Source organism: Neopelma chrysocephalum, unplaced genomic scaffold (assembly GCF_003984885.1).
Source record: "Neopelma chrysocephalum unplaced genomic scaffold, ASM398488v2 Primary Assembly neopelma1_66, whole genome shotgun sequence".
NCBI lineage: Eukaryota > Metazoa > Chordata > Aves > Passeriformes > Pipridae > Neopelma > Neopelma chrysocephalum.
This window is the reverse complement of record NW_020897725.1, coordinates 9,877,591-9,894,216: the sequence shown is the minus strand read 5'-3', so window position 1 is coordinate 9,894,216 and position 16,626 is coordinate 9,877,591. Positions and strand designations below refer to the sequence as shown.

At 40.3% G+C, this 16,626-nt stretch overlaps 1 protein-coding gene across 1 annotated transcript in view; it reads right to left on the bottom strand.

Annotated features, from left to right (window-relative positions):
* TG (thyroglobulin) overlaps window positions 1-16,626 on the bottom strand; it is a 148,117-nt gene that overhangs the window by 64,337 nt on the left and 67,154 nt on the right. The window contains exons 37-41 of the mRNA XM_027684390.1: window positions 16,153-16,317; window positions 14,844-15,066; window positions 11,260-11,353; window positions 7,437-7,596; window positions 2,272-2,471 (exon numbers count right to left, since the gene is read on the bottom strand). Of these exons, the coding sequence (XP_027540191.1) occupies window positions 2,272-2,471; window positions 7,437-7,596; window positions 11,260-11,353; window positions 14,844-15,066; window positions 16,153-16,317 (842 nt within the window). The remainder of the gene's footprint in view (window positions 1-2,271; window positions 2,472-7,436; window positions 7,597-11,259; window positions 11,354-14,843; window positions 15,067-16,152; window positions 16,318-16,626) is intronic.

The window sequence follows — 16,626 nt, the reverse complement described above, 5'->3', positions numbered from 1 at the left end:
GGGAGCTTTCCTCCTGACACCTGCCAGGAACGCCTGGGGAGGACACCTAACATAGCTGCCCTCCACAGCTTCCTGAAATCCACACCATTGATCCACTCTTCTACATCAAAATTGCACTGGTAAATAAATCAATTAATCAAAAGATGAAGTTAGATGCCAGGTTAATGCCCTTAAACCATTTAAAACAAGACCATAATCAGTGATACCACTTTTTAATAATCACACTACTGAAACGTGAAATAAATTATAAAGGGTCCTCATGATAGCTTTTTATTGATTTTGTACAATCTGTTTACAGATCTGTTCCAAAAAAACCCCTATTATAGGGCAGACATAAGAAACTCAAAAGCATTTTGTTGTTTCAGGTGCTTGTCTTCTTGTAAAGAAAGTTTCATACATCTCTGCATGCTCAGAAACAGTATGGTTTTATCATGCATAGCAAAGACCGAAAAAAAGAGCACAAAGCTGACTTTTGCAGAAGAGCTGTACTGCTTCATGGTATTTTCCCTCAGAAAAGCTATATCTGGTATATATTCTCAGTTTTATGATTCTTAGTCTGTGTTCACCTCCTTTTTTACAGTAAAGTTAAAAGTATTCAATGATTTTGGTGTCTGGGAACAAAAGCAAGACACATCCCTTTACAGTAGGTGTAAGTGAGAAATCTGAGTAAACCAACAGTTGCATTTAATAAAAAACAAAAACTTGAAAAAAAAAGGTAATCAAGTATATTTTTAAGCTATAAGCTCCTGCTACTGTTGCTTGCTTTTCATTTTGTCAGTGTATTTCACAAGAAAACTACATCCACTGTGATGCTATCAGGATAAATAATTAATACTTCTCTGAAATCAGTGGAGATTCTGTTTTTGACAAGACAGTGGTCTGCACAGTCCCAGGAAGAAAATTGTTGTTACAAACACTAGGCAAGTGGAAAAGAACTGATGCACCTGCCTGCTCATTGCACTTGCCACTGTTTTCCACTATTCAATGGTCTGCTGCAGGAGAAAGAATGAGTTTAGACTTTTTTGTATAAAAGAAAAGATGTAATGTGGAACTACATTCAGAAGTAACAATGAGCAAAGAGGTTCTTGCATTTATCTTTCTCAAGTTGCTCAACTGGTAAATTGCACTGTATCCTGCCACAGCTTTCACAGGGCCCCATCCTCAGCCATGTCAGTAAAGGGTTTGTGATTTCAGAGTAAAAGTAGGATGAAACTGAGAGAAAACAACTCTGGGTCTTTTGGCTAATTAACTGCTATGCCAAGAGCTGAGTAAAAATCTTGGAACTGTGTGAAGAATTGTCTGACAATGACACAAAAAAAAACCCCAACTACTGAGCAGCAATTTTCAATGATTCCTCTTGCCTTGCCCACTAGAGTGATGCAATTAAAATTACTGAGCCATGGGGATGCAAAAGGCAAGTTATGTTTTCTAAAGCAAGGTCACACTGAAGAAAAATTAATATGTCATTGTTTTCAAGACAAGATTGTATTTAATTGGGCCCTAGGTTTCCTGAACCAAGAATTCTATCCTCCTGCTCACTGTTTGAAGTCAACCCTGCTAGCAGAGAGATCGTTTTGTCCAAGTACCATTTCTGCTGGATACATAAACCTCCTCTGATGATTAAGCCTTATTTCAGAGCACACCACTCTTATCTTAGGCTGTAAAGATAAATGGCAGCATTGACGCTGACAAAACTGATCTCAAAGTCCTGAGGTTCAGCATGGAAAAGGCTGTAAAAACAGGGATCACTTGGAGTGACTGAGAAAATGGTCCAAGCTGACAGCAAATAAGCCCATCAGTAAACACGTTTTTACTCTCTGAAACTTCCTTTTCTTTTAAATGAAATCTGCCATAAGATCAGATAAAAAGATTGGATACTTTAACATGCAGAAATCTGGCTCATCAGTTTTAAAGTCTAAAGACTGCTGACCAACAAACGTATTTATGGAATGGAAACTAAGCTGTTGTACCTGTAAGTTATGAAACAAGGTTATTTATATAATGCACAAAAAACCACAGTGACGAAAATTAGATTCTTACTATGAGTAAATCAAACACCAAAGTGCATCTCTTGTACATCCTGGTGAAGCACTCAGCTCTTGGAGATAGCAGTCCCAGGTGAGATGAAAAATAACTATAGCAATAACAGCCCTATTAGTGCTGCCAAGGTATGGATGAAATAAAACCAGCACCCACACACTGCAACATCCTCATCTCTGCATCAACATCCTTTCACAATGAAGTTGAAGTTGAAGCAGGGATGGAACTTACCATCAACAACACCCTCCCGAAAAGGTCAGTATCCGCTGTCTCTGTGAGCAGGTGAATGCTGGTGACATCTGCCCCACCACGGTCAGCTCCCAAAGAAACCCTGCTGGGGTCTCCTCCAAAGCCAGCAATGTTCTGCTGCACCCACTTCAAAGCTGCCACTTGATCCAAAAGTCCAGTGTTCCCACTTGCCTCAGAAGAACCTGTTGTAGAAAATAAAACAGGGTTGAAAAGAAATAAAACTATAAACCTTTGAAGTTTTGACTAAACGTCACATTTTTAGCAGCTCCTGAAGCTGAACTTGGACAAAACTGTTACCATAAGTTAAAAGTCTAAAGTGGTCTCTTCCAAGGTTATCACTTTACAGACTGACTCCATTTCAGTGTTTACCAATCCACCAGGCAGTCCTGGAGGTACCTCTTCATCTGTCCTGATGACAGAAAAATAACAGTCCAACTTCTAAGCTTCATTAGGACACATCATGGCAGGAGACTTGAATACAGGCTCGGGTATCCACAAATGTAGCCATAAGATTCTTTTTCTACATAAGTAGCTTGATCTTAGAATGAATTAAAAGCACACAAAAAAATCTGTGTGTTTGCCAGATTCTTGAGCTGGAAGGGACCCATAAGGATCATTGACTGTTTTCCTGGAGTGCACCTAATTGCATGTTTCCTTCCTACATCCCTTTTATACACTTACCCTGTCTGACCAACCATTATAAGTCATAACATCTTGCATTTCTTTATATGCTTCCAGACATTATTTTAAAATGCATAATATCTCCATCTATATCCTTTGAGATTATCCCATGTCTAACTGATAGAAATTTGATATATATATATATCAGAACTATGAACACATAAGTATTCATATTTTTGTTAACATGCAAACAAATAATTAATCATGTATTTCACATGCCTAAATATCAACACTTTCTTTTCAACCCCAACAAGTGGTAACCTGATACTTTGATTAATAGGAAACTAATGCTGAAAGCATCTCATGATGCAAACCCCTAGGTAAGGTTAATTTTATATCAACAAAAGAAGAAATAAGTAATTCCTCCATGATCTGTAAGAAAGAATAGAAAATGATTATTCACTGTCTAAGTCTTTATAATCCACAACGAGCCACTTATTTTTAAAGTTTTAAAATTCTCCACATTTAAAACTTGGGGAAAAAAGCCCCACAGGGCAAGACACAAAAGCCATGAATAGAAAAACAGATGAAACTATTTGTTTCTTCCATTGCCAAGACCAAATAGTACAATTTTAAACTAAGGGTAGGTTCAGAAACTAGTGAATCAAAATCAACAGAGAGTGGAATAAAAAGCTGCCACTTTGTGGAGATGTAGCCCTGTCTTGGGCAAAGCAATTGAAAGTTTACAACCTGTGGTAGATATCAATATGCTTACTGTAATGAATTACTGAGGTGTCAAACATACCAGTTTAAGCAGCAGAATAAATACAAAGGAGAATGGATTACTGGTAACCTTGCAGGGTTTGGAGATACCCATATCATAACAGCCATCGCTGTAAGCACCCCTCCAGTAGGGCAGCCAAAAACTAAGTGGCCCAAAAACCAAAAAACCACAATCTTCCACCTATAGCCATATCTTCAGATGAACAGTCCAAGCCATACCAGTGAAGCAATGGAGATAAAACTTTCCCTGGTTAGTTTTTGGGGTTTGTTTTGGTTTGGTTTTAGTTTTTTCTGCACACCACGACCAGCTCCCAGGGTCCTCAATCCAACAATAAACCCACTCTGTGCTGTTGAAAAGACAATCTCATTTTAAGGACTTGCTGCATCCCTTGTGAGACATCCCCAGAGGAAGTGAAATCATAGAATCATTTAGGTTGGAAGAGACCCTTAAGATCATCAAATCCAAGTGTTAACTCAGCACTGCCAGGTCCATCACTAGACCATGTCCCCAGGTGTCAGCTACAAATCTTTTAAATGGTGACTCCACCACTGCCCTGAATTGCCTGTTCCAATGCTTAACAATCCTTTTGGTGAAGAAATTTTTATACATAAATCCATGTAAATGTTTTAGCCACGCAATTTGCTACCAGTATATTAAACAAAAAGTTCTAAGAGGGAAATATAACCAGTTCCTTTTGCCCTGGCAAAAGCCACAACCAGGTACCACACTGGAGAACAGTGGACATTCACAGGAGTTAGACCAAAAGAACCATGTCTGCCAGGAATCTTTTCCACTGCCTTTTTGTAGGAAAAGATCACATTCCCGACTACCACAGGAGATTGAAAAGAAACCAGTGTCTTTGTTTGCTTCCTTCTGAACATACATTATGCATTTCTGTTATTACCAAACAGGAAAAGAACAATAGTGCTAAATAAAAGCACGAAAATCATTCTGTTTTAGATGATTTCATGGAATCTTAAAAGAATCAAACCCAAAACCATGACTGTCTTCTCCATATCCTTGCCATCTGTATCAATGGCAATTCATCTTAATTTTTCTGGATACAAAGCAAGAGGTAAAGGCAATAATAAGAATGTGCATCTCCTTTTGCAACATTAATGGGTGACAGAAAATTAAATTAAACATCCTTTGTATGTAGAAGAAAAAGAGCTCTTTCAGTTCTTGAAAAAGCCCTGCCATTGAGATCAGAACAGCTGCAGAAGTAACAAAAACCCCAACCAAATAAAAGGAAATCTGTTGTTTTCACTGCTCTTCAGTTCCTTAAATATCCATTCATTTTCTTCATTTCTAGTTTTGCAATTTATAACAAGTCAACTTAAGAGGATTCAGCACTTTGCTTAGTTGGACAATGAAATTAATATTACTCACAAGTTCATAACTTTTATTTCTAATTTTAGAGCCTTCTAACAGTCCTGCTGCTACAGTCCTAAGGGTGAGCTCCTGCCACCCTTGAAACTAATGGCTAAACTTCCAAAGGACCAGGATTTGTCTTTCAGGAAGAATGAAAAACATCCCTGGAATATCATCAAGGATTTGTTTGAGAAAAATCCCTGTATTACTTGACCCACACTGCTAACATTCATTGAAAATCCCCAGTGGTTAGTGTCATGTACAGGAGGATTCAGAGATGCTCCACTGACCTGTGGGGGACCAGAATGGGTATGACTGAAAACCCCTGCTGCTGGGAACCCTGATACAAACATACACACCTTATTACTCCCACCCCATGGAGTAAAGGCGACATAGGGGAGACAGCAGTGTGATACTGAAGGATTTTTTAAGGTTTCCCATGAATATGGTGCTTAGCTTGCTGTTTGGACAACACTCTGATACATGGTGTGAATCTTGGGGTTGTCCTGTGCAGGGTCAGGAGTTAGAATTTGATGTTCCTTGTAGGTCCCCTCCAACTCAGGATAATCTATGATTCTAGGATACTAGGATTTTCCCAAATGCACACCAAGGACTTCCCAAAGAGGATGAGGCCAGCAAAGACTGCGCTTTTCTTTGGCCACAGCTCCACAATACAAATGAGGAAAAGGTCCCCAAATAGTCCCAACATGTAATGAACCACCTCTATCTGAAGGTGTGCAGAAACGCCAATCACGTACAGCAAGCCCATGTATTGACATTTTGGGACATGTAAGCAGATCCCTATGAAAAAGAGACTGAATAATTTTCCTGATCCCGAAACTATGGACCATCACATAAATACTGGTGTACAATATTCAGCCCCTCCAGCACTTTCTGCTTAGGAAGAAACCTGGGTGAGGTTCACTGGGCTGAAGGAGGTTAGTAGGTAATGTGTGGGCAGTGGTGCGTAATGGAAGCTCCCACAGCACATATCCACCCTGCATTTGGCTCTAGACAATATTAAATTATGGTATCACTTTCATAAACATCAGGTTTGCACTGATGAAAACAGTGATTTTTTTTCCTCCCAGATACATCTATAGCCAACTGCTTACCTAAATGAGTAAGGAGCTTTAGTGCCAGATCTCTAGATACTGAATGAAAGATAGGCTTTGCTGGGAGTGAGCTTTGAACAAAACAGTAAACAGAGAAGGGAAACAATAACCAATAACTGCAGTTATAACCCCAAACTGGGCAAAATCCACCCAGCAGTGAACACTTAAAAGAATCATGAGGCAAAGTATGTAGGTCTGGTAACTGCAAACATGGCAAATATAACCTCCTAAAGGTTATAAAGGTATTAAAATGCCCACTAGGGAGACCAAGAATTGCTACAAGACCAATGGAGACATAGCTCCACTTGGAACTGCTGTATTTTCTCTCCACGTCTCTCTACCTTAGTTCCCCTGCCCCAGGCAGAAGTGAAAGATGGTATAAAGAAAAGTATTCTCTATTTGCTTAAACAGGTAAATCTAATAAAAGTCAAAATGAAAAAAAGAAAAAAAATAATCCCAAAGAGCAGATGGCACTACCACAAAGGTTTAGGGAGATCCAATGTACATTTTCATGTGTATGTGCCTCTTTGTGATGGGAATTTGCATAATTTTCAATAGCAATTGATGTTAGAGGGCAATAGGAGAGCAAAAGTGTCCTTTACACTAGAGTGGGGAAGAGTTGCGAACACAGAACATGCAAATGTTCACTTAGATCCAGGACAGTACAGAGGGCTAACAGATTCAAATTAAATGTGGGAAGTCCTTCAGAGAAGTCAAGCTGAATTGCTGAGGAACCAACCATCTTCATGCCATACTTTCCATCCTTTCACATTCTTCTTACCATGAACCTGCAGTTATTCCTCTCTACCTCTTCCCCACTCTGACATGGGCACAACGGAGCATCAGCAAAATTTCATGGATGGAACGATTTGGAAGTTGGAGTCATTGAAAACCATACCCGCAATGGTAGGCCACTGGAATTAGCAGGAATTTTGATGCCTAACCTATCCTCATGTATGTCTGCAAAACCCAATATCCGCAGTTGCATTTGCAAACGGAAGTCTAGCCAGTGCTTTGATACGGATGCTGGAGTTTGGTTTGTTGTCCCTTTGCCTCCAGCCCTTCCCCTTTCTCTTCAGATCTAGTCACCACCATTTCTTGACCACTTTTCTTTTCAAAAAAAAGAAAAAAACCCAATCAGTGAAATATATGGGTTTCTCAAGCTAAAAACTACTTAAAAAAAAAATCAGAAGCAGAAGTGTTACAGAATGCAATTTATCCCATAGCTGTGTTTGTTCTGGAAATCCATGACTTACCAGTACTAAGGAAGCCAAAGACACCGACTCGGTAGTTTGCTGTCACGACAATGATGTTACCGACGGCAGCGAGGTACGATCCATCTAGGGTTGTCTTTCCCTCCTCAGCACTGTAACTCCCTCCATTGTGGAAGAACAGCAACACAGACATATTTTTGACCTGCCATGACAACAATGAGGTTACTATTCCTGTAGCCAACTGCTTTGGTCAGTCACTGATGAGAACACAAGCATCTTCCCCATTAACATTATCTAAGCCATTTATAGCTCTTTATGAGTGACCATAATGAGGAGGTATCTCACTATCTGTCTGAAATTCAATGGCTATTGTCCATAATTGTCCACAAATTGTCCACAATTACCTATATACCATTAAAGAGGGCACTCTGTCCAGTATAAGCCGATCTAATAGCATCACTGTGTTCCACCAGTCAACATCCTCTCTAGGTTAGCCCAAGGGAGCTCCTTTTGCCTTGGCCACTGAGCATGTGGTGGGCTTGTCTTTGCTAAAGCATACCTGCTTCACACAAACATGAAGGAAAAGTTCAAACGAGGGAAACAGGAAAAGGGCTGCAGCCAGGCAGGAGACCTCAGTACATATCAGCAGGTTACAGTTCTACCAAGATGACGCTCTAAAGAAATACCCTCAGTGAAACATATGGAGGGGTTTTGTTTGGGTTTTTGCCTTTTTTTTTTCTTTCCTACTGAATAAAGCAAAATAACCTGCTCCAATGCTAGAAAGGTTTTTTCAAAGTGCAACCTCAGTTTTCCATTCAGCACTTTTATCCCCTATTGCCCGCTTTGGGATTATCCTGAAGGAGGTTCATCTCTCCTCTGCTCAGTAGCAGGTCACACACACCCACTGTCCCACTTTCTGCATTGGCAGCTGGTGGTGATTTCTGAAGAAGAGCTGGTGGCCCCTGCAGCAGCATCAAAGTACATCTGGGGTTGGTTTTCCCTGCAGTTAGAGGGCAATGGGCTCTGCTGCTGTTATTTTCTGGATGGAGCTTAGCTAAACACAGCAGCCCCATCTGTTCTGGCAAAGAATGTCTCCAGAAAAAACATGACTGGCTGCATAGGAGAAGCAGCAGAGGAGCGATGGCTGTAGCATCCTGAAAAATTACGGAATAGAAGGCAAACACCCCTCAGCTGCCCTTAATTTTCCACAACTGTACACACTCCTCACTTATCTATCTGGTGAATCACTTCAGGGGCTTCTTGTGAACATGACAATGTTACCAAGAAAACCCAAGAAATTGCAAGCACTGAGACTTGCTGCTTTTTCTCATTAACTTCTCCGAATTGAAATTGCCTAATTTGCAGTACCTTGTCTGTGGTTCCCATTTCTGCACTGCATGCAGCACAGAGAGAGATGGGGGTAAAGAAAAAAATGAAATAATGTGTTTTCAGATGGAAACTCATTCTGAAATACAACAACATTGAGCCATGTCAGCTAAAACAGTATTAACCATCATACTGAGCCTGCTCCATCCCCTCAGTTCACCAAGGTTAAGGCTGAGGTTCACACTAAGCATTTCCCATGTGTCCACAGCCTCTGTAGCACCACGACCTCCAGCTGCCCTGTAAATTGCATATTACATTATTCTGAGTGACTTTACCCAATGCTATAGTGATGAAAAGCTTAAGAAAGGTTAAGTCAGGCAATAAAATTTTGAAATGGCAAACCAAAGCCATTTGCAACAGCTGCAACAGATATGGAGTAATTCAGGGGAAGATTTAGCACTGGGACTGTGCACAGTGCCAAGTGTACGGATGTAGCATTCCCATTTCTAGTCTGCATCCAGCAACGAGAAGCCCAGCAGCTCCATCATGGTCTCATGACTGAAAGGTCTTAGGTCCCATGTGCAAACCCTAACAGGGGAATGAAGTTCAGCAGCCACCAGGAAGCTGCAAGTCAGCTGAAGTCTGAAAGGCTTCATAATATTCAGAACCATCTTCTCTATCACAGAATCACAGAATAGGTAATGTTGGAAGGGACCACCGGTAGGGTCATCTGGTCCAACCCTCCCTGCTCATCCTTCTGTAAAAAACACTTGGCAGGGATAGATTTAAACTCTACCAAGCCAGGCAACCTACAGTGCTTTTACTACTGCACAGCATTGCTCTGTAAATAATTGAGTGCAATGGGGATGATGCACTAAGGATGGGAATAACATGTGCAGGGGACGGGGTAAGAGGAGAGAGGGTACACTTTCTATTCCTATTAAGTGGAGATTTTAAAGTCTTGATCTTACAATTAAACCCTTCTTAAATAAAGGCAAAGCACAGCTTTGCTTTGCTAGCGTGACAGGTGGTGATGGTAATAGATGGAAAAACATCAGAAGTGCCAGTTTAATTGTGGTACTTTTAGCTATAAAAGCAAAATGAAGTGATGTCATTCACCTTCTTCACTGCTTGATACTTTCAGAGTCCTTTGGTGACAGGTATCAGTCCCTGCACTGTGCTTTTGTTGAGGTTCAAAGTGCTCCTGAATGACCTCTGCATTTACTGCTTTTTAAGAGATTTTGTATTCAATATTTACTAGCTGATTTAACCTTCCATGAGCTGAAAATATATTACTATAACTCTCTGTGAGTAAAAAATAGGGCTCACCACAAAAAGAGACAGGAAAATGCAATGCCTTCTGCTCCCAGCTACTTCTGCAAAACCAGAAGTTTTAGTTCTCTCTTGGGCTGGACTTCTACATGTTTGACTTGATTGACTTGATTGGACCTACTTCTACCTTACACCTCTACAAAAGAGGGATTCAGCTCACAGGACCGCCAGGAGAAGAGACAAGCCTATTTAGTCAGATGGTAGAAAATACAATGCTTTCAAATAAACTATCTTGAAAGCAGCTTTTAAGCATGGATGGCAAACTGCCTGGGACAGTGACCTGATGGTTTCAATAAGCAGCGACTGCACTCGAGGCAAAATGACAATCTGATGCTGCAGGGAGAAGACAGACTGCTGGTCTCTCTGATGATTAAAATGGGCCTGTAAGGCACTCTCTGTACTGCTGTCAGATAGGTAGACCAGCTCTTTCCAGACATGAAGTATGACAGACTTACAAATTTCTATTATAACTACCATCACTTTCTGAAAATTTCCAGTAGTGTGGAAAGAAACAGTTCCTGTCTCTGAGCCCACTCTTCAATGGGATTCACATGTTATTCAGCAGCTTTATCCTCAGCTCCCCAGGGGTTGGTCAATCATTTTAGCTTGGCTTTAACTTGAAGCTTTCTTTTATATCTGTTTAGAATGAGAAAATCAAGAACTTTCAAATGATGATTCCTCACATTGTACCAGTGACCCAGTCATTTTTGAAACATCTATTTTTATGCTCTGTGAGCTGGCCACAAATCTAGCATTGCTTGCCACTCTCATTCCTCAACAGATCTCCCAGAGATGTCAACAGGGGAACAGTAAATATGAGGGTGAAAAACAACCATCAGCAGCTCCCTGACTGGTGGCAAGTGTTGATGTATTGTCTCGTATTATTGTCTGCTGGACAGTTATCTCCTTGCAGGAACATTGCCATTTCTGTCCCTAATTTCTCCACCTTTGCCCCCACCTTCTTCTTGTCCTTTGTTTCTCTCTTTGTCTCTCTCTTATTTCTAGCTTTTTAGTACGCTCTCCTCCTGATCACCCAACACGGCTCACAGAAAGCCTGCAGGGAATACTCTTGCACTAGTAAAAACACTAGAGTGCCTAATTTAACTTTGCTCTGTGAACACAGGAAAAACAACCACTCGTCAATTAAATTACTTTGAAAAAAGACAGTGCTCAGCTACAAAAAAACTTGAACTTGTCTCCTACTTACAGAGGTGGCAGGAACAAAGATGTTCAGATACAGGCAGTCTTCACTGACAGACTGTGACGGGGCCTCTCCGTCTCCTGGCTGCCAACACGCTGCCCTAGAGACACCGATTGAGAAAGCTACAATGAAAAGGCTTGTACTCTTTTTCTACTGATTTTATTTCCGTATATTTTGATGCATTAGCTTAATAAAATCATTAAATTTGCAGATCTCAATCACATTTAAAACTGTGCCCACCTATATGTTAGTAACAGGTATGTAGATTTGTACACATACACACACACAGTGCATTGTATTTGTGTGTCCAGAGTCCTTCCTCAGAACCCTTGCCCCATTTTAAAAAGCTACGAACTTGACAATATGTTTTCAAAAAACTCATGCTTTACATAAATTGCACAAAATTATCAACAGCTGCAAGGGGAGCAGAGCTGGGGGTCTCAGGCACAGATCTCCCCTGCTACTGTCTGCACACCTATATAATCCACTCTTTTGATGAAATGTCAGTTATTTATTTTAATTTCTAATAGTCTGTGGGCTACATATATTTTGATTTATTTTCTAATGGTCTGTGGGCTCCATTTCTTTATGTTTAATTTATTTTCTAATGGTCTGTGGGAAAATACAGTAAGTTTAAAATTTTAATGCATTTTTAAAATCTCTTTGCTTTAAGCAGCAGAGCAGACCATTAACAGTGCCAATCAATGTTAAAAGTGACCTTGTAACAGGACTTCAGGAGCCAACCACGTACAGAAAATCATTCTCTGGCCATCATCTGAATGAGAGTCATATGTTCAGGCATATCAAGTATAAGAATCAAGTGGATGATTTTTGCAGTTCAGTAATAAGCTACTTTGAAGCCAGTTCCTTCTACTTTACAGCCATATTTGTATCAGACAATGAGTTATGGAAAAACCTCACAATTTATTAGAGAATAAGCCAAAAGAGGCTATGGAAAGATGGTAATATTTCAGAGAATTGTTTCTAAATTATTATTTTAACGCCTTTGTACAATTTTTCCCTGAAGGTGTGAAGAAATTAATAGAAAACCACAAGGAAAAGGACCAGATTTAATGGATTTCTACAATTTTTTCCATAAGGGAGATTGCTAGGATGGTGATATCACTCAACAGCTTTACAACTGACATAGAGAAGCACATCATCTCCAACCAAAACTGCTAAAGCCATTTTAGGCAGAGAAAATATGAATTCCCAGGTAGGAACCCTGCCAGGACAACAGGTCTAACACTATTAATCATACAGCTTTCCACAGGGCAGCAAGAATCATCACCCATGATCACGGCTTTTTTTTTGTCCAGCTCCCAGAAGCTCTTCATGCTGGGACCGACTCCAGGGAAAGGCTGCCACCTGCTGAGGCAAGTCCACAGCTCTTCCAGCAGCTGGAGACTTCAATAGCTGGATGGGGGTTTTAGTTGGTTTGTTTTGGGTTGGGGTTTTTTAAGTCTTTTATCAGGTCCAGGGTGATAAATAAATGTTTCTCTTCCATCACTAATAGTACTGTGCTCATGTGAATTTCTTATATACAAGTATTGAGCAACATTAATATAGAATCCTAAAAAAATCAACACTTTCTTTACATACAGAGAGAGAGGTCTCTCCCATTCTCCAAGTGCAAAGTCAAATAATTATGTTTTTAACCCTAAATTAATAATAGAAGATAATGGCCAAATTCTTCATTGGACTAAGAAAGCACAGTGAATTCAAAAGATAGGAATAGATTAACTAAGGTCCCCAAACTGTTTTCAAAACCAGCCAGGCTGCTCATTGCAACACTAAGGTCTTCAAAGGGAGACCACAGAGGTAGATAGGTCTCACCAAAGCCCTACAGACACCACACTGTGGCTGCAGACAACAAGAGCTCGTGCTGTCTGTGCTAATTTAACATCACTGTGAACATGAGAAAGCAAAAAGCCACGTCCCACCAGACTTATCCAACGTACATGAGGTTGTGGCTACTGTGGTTATGCTGTTAACACCTCTGCAGGTCAGGTGCAACCTGAAGGACGAGATCACCACAGGCCAGATGTTCTTTCAACTCCCCAAGAAAACAAATGCCACACCTCTTTTCACTCAGTTCATCAAAGACTTTGCTAGAAACCTCTGGAGACAAACCCTCAGTAAGGGAGGGACGAAATAGATTCCACACAGCTCATAGGTGTCTAAATCTGTAGCCTCAGGGTGTGTTTCCGCCAAAGCAGGTGGTGATTCATGTCAGGCCTGCAGGCCCTCATCCTCCCAGATCCCTTGCAAAATCTCCCATTTCCTTAACCATGAAGCTCCTGGTCAGATTTGTTTGCTCAAGTAGTTCATCACTAACCACATGAGGACCACTCTCGGTGCCAGGAATTGAACAGGACTGCATGGCTCAGTGTGCATGATCTCAATAGACCTCAGGTCCATATTAGCTGCCCGGGAAGCTCTTGAGCTGCTAAACCTCAGCTCTCAGCCCTGATTTCTTCAACTTCCTCTACAGAAAGTTCATGTAGTCCTTCAACAAGCTCTCTCCTTCTGACTTCTGCATCTTTGATCTCCGGGTTCTTGTTTCTATCATTATTTTTTTCCTTGCAGCTATTCATGTCTGCCATGAAACAGTCAGTAGGGATGCACTGTGAGAAAGGTCCTATAAAAAACACTCCACTTTCATAGCTTATAGCTTGTTTCTTGTTGTTGCTGCATTTTTATTTGCTTTGGGGTTCTTGTAATCCACTGTCCTAACATGTTCCACAGCATTGGTATTCTAAGTAGTGTCACCCAAACCCTCTTTTCTTTAGGAAACAGACACTCACAATTTGTCATTTTGTTTCCCCAATGCAACAAAATTAAGACTCTTATTGTAAGACTAAATTAAACACAAACATGCACACAAAGGTGATGTCCTCTAACCTAAACTCACCAAACAGAGATGCCTGTACAGCTCTGGAGAGCCAGGGCCAGCCAACCAGAAACACCAGATAGAGGCACTTAGGAGAAATTTAGCCCATCTGCTAAAACAGTTCCTAGCACTCTTTCCATCTTAAGGCATTACCTAAATGTTTATAACTTCTGTATTTCTGTCCAAGCCATTTAGCAAGCATATGCCTTTTAATAGTTTTTGGACAGAAAAGATTTTCTGGGTCCTTCAGCCTGATCTCCTGTACACAACCATGTAGAGAATTTCTATATGAGGCCCACAGCCTCTAGTTACATCAATGTTTAAATACCCCTGTTTGACTAAATGTCTACAAATTTATGGCTCAGCAGGAGCAAAATATATTTGTATAAATATCATAAATACCTGTATAAATTCCATTCAGAATGAAAATGGACTGACAGCAGACAGTTGGTAGGGAGTTACATATAGATTCAAGGCAATGTACTGGAATTTGCCTTTTTTCTTAAGGGGCTTGCATGCTTTAACATATAAATGGACAAAATATTCTTTTTGCTAATCAAAGTCCCAAAGTTGTACCTTTCTGTACTCTATAGCTTGCTTTGCAAGAAAGGACATGAGTATTGTGGTCATCACTCCAGCTGCTTTCCTACACCTGGACCGACAAGCACTTCTGCAGATGGGGACAGGGGTTTCTTACCGAGCCACTGTGGCATTCCAGGTTTCCACCCAAGCAGAGGGCTCTGGAGGACTGAAGCGCCTCTCTGCAAGGGGAGGGGTAGCGTATGGGACCCCCAGGAACTGGCTGATATTTCTCCATTCTGAGCCAATGCGGATCACCTGGGATTTGCCCACCAGATCTCCATGGGATGGGATGTACACAGATGGGGTCAAATCCAGCTCAGAAATGGGCAGGAATAAATCTGTCACAGGGGGAACAGAGGAAAAATAATTTGCTTTTTCAAGTTATTACCATTTCAGAAATGAAAATCAGCCCCATTTCCCTTAGTTTTAAACTGTTAAGTGCCCAATTCCCTTTAAATGAAACAGATACATTTGTGTTATTGTCTCATTATAGAATAATTAATTAAAACAGAGCTATTGCTTTCCTAAAACAATGTATTTGATAGGCAGAAACCAAATTCCAAGCCATGGAACTAAAACCCAAACTGTGCAGAACAAACACACAAGTCTAGCTTTTTTTGTCTCAGTCTCTGATTTTGCTGCACTTGACAATGACAAACCCCTATTCTCTCATCGAGTTTGAGCCTGTAAGGTTCTCATTGACTTCTTGACTCTTCACAGAATTTCAGTGAAACAAAAATGAAAATTTTCTTCCCTTCCCCTTTATTTTTACCTGGGTTCTAATTACTTCTAATAAATGAAATAATCAGTATTACATGAAAAGAAACCAGTATCTATAGAAATCAAGAGGAATAAAACCAATGAAACTTCTAGTTTCAAATAAGTACTTAACCATATAATAGAATTTTTACCTGTCTACACAGTCTACACAATTTCTTTTTCTCTCTAAAATAATTTTCACTTCTTTAAAATATTAGTTCATCCTGGTTTGGGAACAGAGGTGTCTGTTTGGGGTGAGTTTTTTTGTTTTCTCCAGAGATGGTCCTTAACACTTAAAATTGACAGTGGGCTTACAACATTCCATGTGTAATTCTCAGAGTTTAAAGGGAAGGGCATATCATCTTCTGCAGATGAAAAGGATCTGGACTCTCACTACTGTTCTTGTTTGGTTTTACTGTTCTGCACTTTCTAAAGCATCTTTCATAAACTAGACTTTCTTTATTATACCTGCTTCAACACTAGAGAGTAACATTATGATTTCATGCATTTTTACAAAAAGTGCTTGGCTGTAACTCCACTGAAACAGCAACGGACAAGTGTCTAGGAGACATCTGTATCACTTCTTGTCTAGTGAGGATTTCCTCACCCCGCCATTCACAAGAACTGTGCACAGCTGAGGTCCTTCCCCCACAGCCTGTTCTTACCTTGTCTCCTGTAGATATAGGTAGCAGGTTCTTTGAGTAAAACCCGGCAACTGTGTCCTTGCAGGCTGTGTGTGCAGATCTGTGTATCAGGGTAGAAAACGCATCTTATTGCTGAAGGCTGGATTTCTAGTGTAACCACTGTACATGACTGGTTCTTTGAACAAGCTGTGAGGTGAAACATGAAGAAAAAGAGCAGGTAAAAATGTATCCTCACAGCATTTTGTATGACATTGTTACACTATGCTTAAAAGAAAAGTTTTAGAACAGGTGAAGCAACAAGATATAAAGTAGCTCTAAAGCAGAATAAGGGGACATAAATGTCCTCAAATTCCCAGAAAATTCTCCAAAATAGCCAGAGGACTAGAAGGTTATATTGGCTTTAAAATGGAATAATACAGCAAGAGATATATTATCACAGGTTTTAGAAGGAGAAAAGCATTATCTAATAAAGTACTGATAACCTCATTCAAACAG